This window comes from Drosophila novamexicana, unplaced genomic scaffold, assembly GCF_003285875.2.
Source record: "Drosophila novamexicana strain 15010-1031.04,08,12 unplaced genomic scaffold, DnovRS2.1 tig00001690-arrow-arrow-pilon, whole genome shotgun sequence".
Classification (NCBI taxonomy): domain Eukaryota; kingdom Metazoa; phylum Arthropoda; class Insecta; order Diptera; family Drosophilidae; genus Drosophila; species Drosophila novamexicana.
The window spans coordinates 300,442-310,709 of NW_020824876.1; the positions used below are offsets into that span (position 1 = coordinate 300,442).

A 10,268-nucleotide genomic window follows, 5' to 3' on the forward strand; every position below is an offset into this window, starting at 1 on the left:
AATGGGTCTAGAGGCGCTACGAGCGGGGCGTGGCACGGGGGGGGGGGGGCAACCAGGCAGATGGCGGTAGTGGGCGAGGGGAGTAAGAGCAGGCGCTGCAGCCACAAGTTTTGAGTTTTAAGCTTTTGCCTGTGACTCTTGTGGATTGAGGAGCTTGAGATTGAGATTCGAATTTGGATTCCTGCGCCGTGGACTACATTAAATTGTTGGCTCAGTTGTACAGTTTATCATTTTGTCAATATTGCAGTTGTATTTAATTTGATTTTATTTTATTTTATTTTATTTCCTTCTTTTTTTTTTTCGCCGAGTAATTTTGAAATCAAACCAAGGTCTGGCTACTCGAGGCGAGCCGATCTTTTTGGCATGCGCGTGCGCAGCGGCAATTTGATGAAATGCATATGAAATCAAAAGTGAATTACGACAGTTCGCCAGCGCTGCCAACTAATTGGGCCAGTCACGCAGCGCCTATAATATATATATATATATATATACATAAATATATATAAATATAGCGAATAGCTTCTCTTATGCATTTGCTGATGAAATAATGACTCACACACACACACACAGACAGAGTCACAGGCACATCATTTTCTAGGCTTCTGTTTCTTGAATTTTCAAGCTCTTTGGTTCGTTTGTGGAATGCGCCCCCGGGCGCAGTTTGTGGCAATTAAATATTGTAAATTTCATTATAAAATGCTAAAAAACAAAAAAAAAAACAAACTTTAAATGCAACGCATTCAACACGCAGCCAAACTGACATCCCATAATCTAGCTATGCGAAGCGAACAGCCTAAATATGCCACACAGAATTTACATTTACATTGACTGTGCAATGTGCTCAGTCTGACTGCGAAATAGCTGAGAATGTTGTCTTAAAGTGTTTTTTATTTTCAGATTTTGATATTCATCAAAGTCGGCAGATATTGCTTCCAGACAGAAGTTGGATGCGCCTTCATTTGGTTTCCGGTTCGGCCGGAACGTTCTCAGCCTGCCTTGAAATAGCTGCGAACTTTGTCTTAAATTGTTCTTTACTCTCACATTTTGATATTTAGCCAAGTCAGCATATATTGTGACCCAAAAGAAGTAAGATTCGTCTTCACTTGGTCGCTGGCACGGTTTGAAGAGATCTTACTCAGTTCCTGCACTTGGCCTGCTGTCACTTGCAGCTGAAGAGCTCAAAAGCTTGCCTTACTCTCACATATTCAATTGTTCTTTAGATTAGAAGACATAGAAATCTTTGGAAATGCTCTCTAATATAATATCCAATATAAGAGAGCTTTTGCAAAGGCTGCCAGATTGCAACATTTCATAATTGTGCATAATAAAAGCAAAGATCTAATACCCTTGCAGACCCAAGCTTTTCATAATGCCATAGTGCTTTGCCCGTATCTAAGAAGCACAGGGAAAATAGTTAATGCCGAGTTTTAGGCACGATATCTTTATAAACAAAAAAGGTTTTTAATCAAAAACCTAGTTCTCGAGCGATCGCTCCTATGGCAGCTATATGCTATAGTGGTCCGATCCAGCTGGTTTTCACATATGTGCTGCGTGCAACAGAAAGAGGGACTTCTGCAAAGTTACATAAAGATAGCTTCGCATAGAAACAGACAGACGGACATGGCTAGATCGACTCGGCTATTGATGCTGATCAAGAATATATATACTTTATAGGCTCAGAGTTTTCTCCTTCTATGCGTTACACATTTAACGACAAAATTATAATACCCTCTGCAAGGGTATAAAAAATGCCTTGATCTAAAACATGAACTTAAGAGTACCTCAAATAAGGCAACAGGCTATTTAGAACGAATTGCCACACAGAGTTAGCACAAGAATCTTCACGGAAACAAATGCAATATTTTTCTTCTTAAAATTTGTATATTTAACTTAATTGCAGCTCTTGATGTTGACCTTATTATAAGAATAGGATAGGATTTGGTGAAGGTTCTTTTTGACTGAGAAACTCTTTAATATGCCAACTCCTTCCCTTAAGCATGCCCTTCACAGTGTGCCCCTCTAGAATCAACCTCTCCTCTTGCTCGCATTAATGTTCATGTGAAAGTGCATGTCGCATTGCAAAGCATCAAAATACCCTACAAGAGGCATGATAGACTTTAACATATAATGGCTCAATATGTAAAGCCTTCGCATATGGAATCTGCCCATCTAATGGATTCTCTCTAATTCTTTTCACAGGAACTGGACTCTCAGTGAAGCGAAAAGTCTCGTTCAACCTAATGTGAACATGATCTATGGTAAATATTCACAAATAGCCTTGATATATTTAATATAAATCTGTAATTTTAGGGATCACGAAACTAAGATATACTTTATTTCAACCTTAGTTAAGGGTAAGTCTGAAGAACTAATTTACTTTGCTTTATATATACGATCCAGCTACTATATCATCGATTATTTTGCTTGCAAAGGGTATTTCTGCGGCATTTGTCTGTGAACCCTTGCTCTTGTTGCGCATCCAACCGAAAGGTGCACAATTAAAGTGCAAACAAAAGCAAATTTGAGAGAAGACTCTTTTTGATGAATTCGCTGCGCACTTTGCGTAATTAATTTAAATAATTTCCTTGGCCCAAATTGTTTGGCAAAAAAAAAAGGAAGAGGCGCAAGAGAAAGTGCCCCAAGCAAATTGAGACATTTGTCTCGTTCCTTTCGGTAATTAAGCCCCCCCCCTTCCATAAATGTTGGCAAGAGGCGAGAATTTAAGCTCTCAGAATATCATTTCTCATTCGCAACTGCAGCTTCCTTTAAATAAATATGTTTATGACTGCGTATTTACCTAATTTTGTAATATTTCCTTTTTTTTCTTTTGAAAAAGTTAAGCTTCAAGGAATTTATACAATAATTTTTATGGTGCAATGGGTAAACTACTAATTTAGTAAATTTTTAAATGCATTTTGTTAGCCTATGAAATTTCGTTTGAAACCGATCGAACGAAAGTTAAACATCCGCCTATTTTCCACCTGTTGCAGTGAATTGTGCGTAGTGTATGATATTCGAATTGAATGAACTCTCACAAATATCTGTAATGTGGGATGCATTTTACAGTATGTATTTAATAACTCTTTATTCCACCGATCGAACGAAAGTTAAGCATTCGCTCATTTTCCACCTGTTGCAGTGGATTGTGCGTAGTGTACGATATTCGTATAGAATGAATTTACACAAAGATCTGAGAACAATACTTCGCCCATTTTGCGTATTTTGTATAGATTTTGTAATGCGTATTGAATCACTCTATATTCCACCGATCGCTTGAAGATAAAGCTTTCACCTATTTCCCACCCGAAGCAGTGGATTGTCCGTAGTGTATGATATTCGACTTGAAGGAATATACACAAAGTATTTTATAAGCAAGAGTTTGCCCAAATTTGGGGTTGTACATTTTGCAGCACGTACTTAAAAACTATTCATTCCACCGAGAGGAGTGGATTTCCGAAAAGTGTGAAACAAGTATTCAATCTTATGGAAAAAACAAGAACAGGACACAAGTCTTTGGCTCGAAACGAACCTCAGACATCTCTGTCTCAGCTCTTTAAGGTCTATGTGCACTTGTCTTATGCTTCAGCTTCTAGACGCACTCCAGGCCTGAACAGGCATCAATAGCTCTTAATAGCCAACATGTCTGACCTTCATAATTGTCACAGATTGTTAAAGAAAAAAATCAAATCGAAAATTACCTATGTGCCAGCCAGAGTCTCTTCTAATCCTCTAGTTAAGTAATTTAATTGCGCTTCATTCACAATTCGAGCACACAATTCTCGAGCGAGTCGGCCCATCAATTGTCCCGGTGTTATTAACATTTCAGCTGGAATACACTTTGCAGTGCTAATCAGCTTAGCTAAGAAAAACCAATAAAAAAATTTAAAAAAATGGTCTAGTGTCCCAAACGCATCCTAACTACGAATTCCCCCACACGCAATGCACGCAACACGCAATTGTCCCATACAATTCCCTTCTTTTTCTTCAGTTTTTGATCTGTTTTGTTCTTTTTGGGCCAACTTGTGGGCGTTTTTTGATTGTCCATGGGCAGTTAATGGAAAATGTGGAAAATTGTAACAAAGGCAGAACTAAGGGAAAGAAAAATAAGCAGCTAAGCGCTTAATTTACGAGCGCGGCGACAAGTGGATGCTTGGCTCAGAAAATGCACTTGTTGTTCGCTAGAAAAACTTGTGAAAAACTCGGAAATATTGTGCAAGACTAAGATCTAGCCGTCTCGAGGGCGTGTTTTTCTTCTACTTTTTTTTTTGGTATCGGCGCAAATATCTGTAATTGCAATGCGGTTGAGGCTAGTTGACACATGTCTCTCCGTGCGCCGTCTATGGGCTTTGGGTGAAATCTTGACAGCGCAAAAAAATATACAAACAAAAAAATGACAAAAAATATAAAATGTCAGCGTAGCTTGGCTGAACATAAATTACATTATTCTTTGTCAACATATTTGTGAGTCAAAAACGTGTTCGCTGTTCATGTTAAACAAATAACTCACTTGTTGCTGCCGCTGCTGCTTCTTCTTCTTCTTCTTCTTGTTGTTGTTTATGCGAGCGTTATTTACGAGACATCAGTCAGGCTGAATTTCACGTCCCCAAGCAGCCAAGCATCGAAGCCAAGATCTCTCAGTCAATGGCGTGTTGTAATCAGAGCATCCTTAATAAATCATAAATTTATTCGGATACCCCAGCGTGTGTCTCCTCCTCGGCCTGGTGCATGTAAAGAGCGTACTCCTGTACGCTGCAGGGCCTTTGCATTTGTTTGCCATTCCGTTCTGCATACATACATGCATTTATATATATATATATATATGCACATATATGTATATATATTGGTTGGGTTTCTTTCGGTTTCGTTCGTTGTCAAACATTTTATGGAGTTCACACAAAGAGCGTTCGATTTTGCACCAGTTTTGTCGTATGTCGCCCAATGCGACCGCCACCAGAGAGGCCCGCCCCCCCCCCCCTGCCCTGCCCACCATCTTGCTGTCTTTCAAGCCTTTTTTTCACTTTGAAAATTCCCCCCAAAACTCTATATTGATGATGATGTTGTATCTCATCTTTGGGTTTTTTTGGGCTTTTCGACCGCTTGCATTTGCTGCATACATTATGTTAACCCAATGCGAAAATAACAAGTGCGCGCCTGACTGGCACATACCCTGTAAAGTTTCTTGAGCCATTTTATTTATTTATGATTTTTGCTCAATGCAAGGTGTATATTAGGGTTCTAGCTTGGAATTTTTGATTAGTTTGGGTATGCAAAACTTAAATTTCCAGAGATAAGTTTTATATTTGAATATTAGACAGTATATAAAAAATACCAGATACTAGATTAAAGATACTAAGTATTAGATATTGGATACTAGATTCCAGATACTAGATATTATATACTAGATACTAGATACTAGATTCAAGATACTAGATATTAGATACTAGATACTAGATTCCAGATACTAGATATTAGATACTAGATACTAGATAAAAGATTCTAGGTATTAGATATTAGATATTAGATACTAGACTCCAGATACTAGATACTAGATACTAGATACTAGATTCCAGATACTAGATATTAAATACTAGATACTAGATATTAGATACTAGATATGAGATATTAGATACTAGATATTAGATACTAGACTCCAAATACTAGATATTAAATACTAGATACTATATGCTAAATACCAGATACTAGGTATTATAATAGATGCTAGATACTAGAAACTAGACCCTAGATATTATATAGATATCGAACCCAATCTGCGGCCTCTTGTATAAATAATTATTAATTTAATGTCTGCATTTTTGCTCTCCTTTTTCATTGCTAATTTGTGATTAACTTTTGAGATTTTCTTGTGATTTTCGAGATGCTAAGTATTACTCCAAGTATTACTTCTATATAGCTACGGCTATTCTTAAACGTATTATAATGATTTTATGAGTTGACGAAGATATAAGATATATATATATCTATACAAATATTTTTGATAATGATTTTGAAGCGGATCGGATGGTTTACGCAAAAAATTTATGCAACCGTTTATCACGGCTTTTCCATATTTCCGGGTGGAATTTCCAATAGGCCCATTTCAACATCCTAGCTCTAACGACTTGGCCTCTGCGTTGATCAATCAGTCAATCTGTCAGTCAGTCAGTATAGAAATATATCAATATATGCACGTAAATATGTTTTGTATGCATGCATATTTGATGCGTACATGTATTTAATAGCTAGTCTTTAGCTTTAACAAGCATTTGCACTTTGTTATATTCCTTTTTGCTTTCTTTTGGCTGTTTTGAATGGGGAACAGGGCATTGCAAAAAGAAAAACCGGAAATAATAATTCGATAAATGCGCCATGAAGATGCGGCCCCAAAAACAAAAACAAAATAAAAAGAAATATCTGTAGCTAAAGCTGAAGCTGAAGCTGAGGTTGAGGTTGAAGCTGTGGCAGAGACTGCAAGCTTGAGTTGCCAAGACAGCAAAACCGTTCGTTTTGCTGCTGGCTGCGTTTCGAATTGATTGCAACAAGACCCCAGCAAGAAGAAGAAGAAGCAGAAAAAGAAGAAGAACAGCAACAGCAACAGCTCGCGAAATTGGCATTAAAAGAAAACGACGGCCCCAAAGGCCGCCTCGCCAGCTCCCCATTGACCCTGCAAGTGACGGAAATGCGTATGCCAATTCATTTATCTATTAATGTGAGAGGGAAAGAGAGAGAGGGGGGAGAGAGCGAGGGGCAAGAGAGGAAGCACTGACTAGACCGGAAATGCGCGTGGGAGTCTTTTTTTTGTCTTCTGTGTAGCTCAAAAGTTCTTGAAGCGGATGAAGCCGGAGACTAGAACTGGCGCATCCGCCGGGCCAGGACATGGTCAGATATGTTCCCATTGTCGTTGCCGCGGCCCATTTGTTGTTGTCGTTGTTGTTGTCGTTGTTGTTGTTGTCGTTGTTGTTGTTGTCGTTGTTGTTGTTGTCGTTGTTTTCGCTTATCTCAGTGAAGCATCGCGAATCGCATTGCATCGCCCCGTCGCAGCGGCAGCTTCCGTTCCAGTCTCTACCCCTCCACCCCAGCCCAACCCACCCCGCACAAATCCCAAGCACAATTCCCCCTTGGGCTTTGCCAATCCTTTTGTCGGGGGCGATCTGTGAATTGTTGACTTGTTGTTGTCGTCCTGCATTTTGCGCATATCTCAAAATTAGTTCAATTGGGCAGGCAGCTTTTGGTACAATCGATCGATCGATCGCTCGGAATTGGCGGCATTCGATGCCTTTTCCATATGCAAAAATGCGCCAAATAACTTGAACTTCTTCTCTGTGCGCTTCTCGCTCTGCTCACAGCTCCAACAAAATCGTTTGCATAACATTTCTCTGCCACATTTTCAGCACAATTTGTCGCAGAAGTAGAAGCGCGTAACGGTATACGCTGCAGTTTAAAGACTCGACGCATCTTAAGATTAACATAAAATTGTGATTCTGCAAAACCAGCTAAAGTTTGAGATGAAGAAGTAGAATGCTCTAGTCGGCAGTGCTCGACTGGTAGATACCCTGAATCCAATGCCGAGTTAACGATTCATCAAATCGGAATTTCCTGTGCTTCTTCTTCCCGTAGATCCAAACTATGTTTGACAAGTCCAATCTCAAGTAACTTTGATATTTATAGTCCGATTTTCATGAAACTTTCGGTGTTTCACAGGATTACATAAATATGTACGCAAACCAAGGCGCAAGGCTCTATCTTTCATATTGAGTTTCTTTAGACAATTTGTTGTGAATGGGCAGAGTTATTCGAAGGGTAAAATATTCCTCTCCTGTAGACACCAACAAAAGAAACTGCTTACCAAGTTTCATGTAGATAACTCTATTAATCCTCGAGTTATTCTTGTCTCAGCAGCGATATATATCGATATATATCGATGTTATGAAAATAAAAGAAGTATCGATTTGATTAGCTCGTTTTGTATATGAAATAAGAGATTATATATATATATATCGAAACTAAAAACTCGCTTTTTGTTTACCAGAGCGATGCACACAGAAGGCCAGAGAGAGCGGCAGATGGGGTAGATCAAACATGTATACCCTTAATGGGCTCGCAGAAGCCTTCTGCTGCCTATTAAATACAGGGTATATCAGCGTATATCATAGTCGAAGACCTGCCTAAAGCACTCATACCTATATAATGTATAGGGTATTACGATTTTGTCATTGAAGGAGACACATCCGACCCCGTAAAGTAGATATATTTTGACTGAACCGACAGGATCGGAGCACTATATCATATAGCTGCCATTGGTTGAGAAGTAGATTCCGGTATGGAAACCTTTTTGTTATACAGTTCCACTATAATTCTCATATATGTGCAAAATGCTATCAACATCGGGCTACTATATAGACTTAGAGACTTGAAAGATGTAGATGTAGGTGCTCCTAGCTCCCGCACAGATCGAGTTTGTTTCCGATAATCGATAACTTGCTCCGTTTCCAAGCAATCAATATGAAATCGATATCGATATCCTGTTTTTTGGGCAATTTTGGTAAATAATAAGAGCTAGAGTCAGCAAACTTGACATATAGCTTCTAAAACATAATATATATATGCATTTGATGTTAGAAGAAGAGGGTTCAGGGTATACCCTAGTCGGAAGCTCCCGGGTTATTATATCATATAGCTGTCATAGGAGAGTTTCATCGAAAATAAGGTTCTTCTATGACAAAATATTCAAAAAGAGCTTCAGATATTTTGCAAAAGGAAAATGTCTTCCAGATTGCCGCAGACATCCTTACCTTATTTACGGTTAAGCATATATTTTTGAATAAGCCAAAATGCACTCAAAATGCAACAGATACAAATTCTTGTGTTTAATCTTAAATTGTAGACATATTCTATTCGAATTCTCAACCTTTTCTCTTTAATAGCCCAATTTTGTTTTCTCGCAATAATAAAAAATGTTTGTTGATTTGTTTTTAAAATCAGTTTTGACTATATTTATCAGTTTAGTGTCCTCCATGTATGTTTGTTGTTTTCTTGTTAAAAAAAAAAGTTGCTTAAAAGTAATTGTCTTCCATGTTCTTAGCTAGTTCTTAGATTTAGGCAGTCCTATAAACTATATAAAAAGCAGGCACATTCAGCGCTCTTAAGACTAATTTGTACAAAATTCTTGCAAAAAAAAATGTAATGTTATTACGAGAGTAGGAAAAAAAAAGTGCTTAAACTAGAATAAATACTTTCTTTTTGCTGAGGTAATACTTTTATGCCAGGCGTGTGTTGCGTTTTGGGTCTGACTAGTTGGCTGCCCTGGAAATGGTTTAGGTTGGGTTGGATTGGCTGGAGGACTGCACTCAGATGTCGTCCTGCCACAGGGAGATGTAGTCGAGTATGTCGTCATCCTCGGCGCCGGAGCTGCACGAATTGTTGGGATAATCTTCATAGCTGCCGCCGCTCGACTCCAGCTTCAGTTCGGCTGGCTGCGTTGCATAATAGTTGCTGCTGCTGGAGCTGGAGGCATTCGAGTCGTTGGAGGCGTTAGAGCTGCAGCTGCTGCCGCCGGGCGATATAAGCTGCAGTTGCTGTTGCAGCGCATAGAATTGCTGTTGCTGTTGTTGCAACTGTTGCTGCTGGTAGCTGAACTGTTGCTGCTGTGCCAGCTGCTGTTGCGGCGACAGCAACTGTTGCTGCTGCTGCTGTTGCTGATCGTTGTCGTCGATGAGTCGCTGCAGCCGCCTTATATACTCGACGGCCATGCGCAATGTGCTCACCTTGCTGAGCTTCTTGTTGGCGCCGGGTCCGATGCCGCGCCTGCCATTGCTCAGATCCGCAATGATCGCAACGGGTATATGCTGTCGCAGCTGGCTGAAGCCATTGTTCACCTGCTTGACACGATTGCGTTCCCGTGCATTGCGACGCACCACTGATGGCCCGCCCAGCAGCATTGGCTGTTGTTGCTCCGACAGCAGCAACTGTTGCTGCTGTTGCAGCAGATAGTTGTTGCTGCTGTTGCTGCTCGGCTTGGCATAGGGCGCCAGACGATATAGACTACGGCTTTGATTCTCGCTGCCCAGTGCCATTTTTTTTTTTTTTTTTTGTAGTTGAAAATTGGTTTTTTACTTTTTTGGTTTAGTTTGCTTTTGGGATTATTCTTGGAGTTGGACTTGGCCCTGCGAGCGATGTCGCTGTTCTGATGCCCTTCCCTGCGCCGTGCGCGCTATTTATAGGGCGCATCGTAGCCACAATTCTCACCTGCCGTTGCAGCAGCAGCAGCTACC

At 39.8% G+C, this 10,268-nt stretch overlaps 1 protein-coding gene across 1 annotated transcript; it reads right to left on the minus strand.

Moving 5' to 3' along the window:
- Window positions 1-9,028: 9,028 nt before the first annotated feature.
- On the minus strand, window positions 9,029-9,935 carry LOC115768151 (achaete-scute complex protein T5). Its single transcript, XM_030712646.1, has one exon. It carries the CDS (start codon window positions 9,933-9,935, stop codon window positions 9,345-9,347), a length of 591 nt encoding a protein of 196 aa, XP_030568506.1. The 3' UTR covers window positions 9,029-9,344.
- Between the last annotated feature and the right edge of the window lie 333 nt (window positions 9,936-10,268).

Coding starts and splice junctions, on each gene's coding strand:
- LOC115768151 (XM_030712646.1), bottom strand. CDS start 9,935: ATGCTGCTGGGCGGGCCATCAGTGGTGCGTCGCAATGCACGGGAACGC.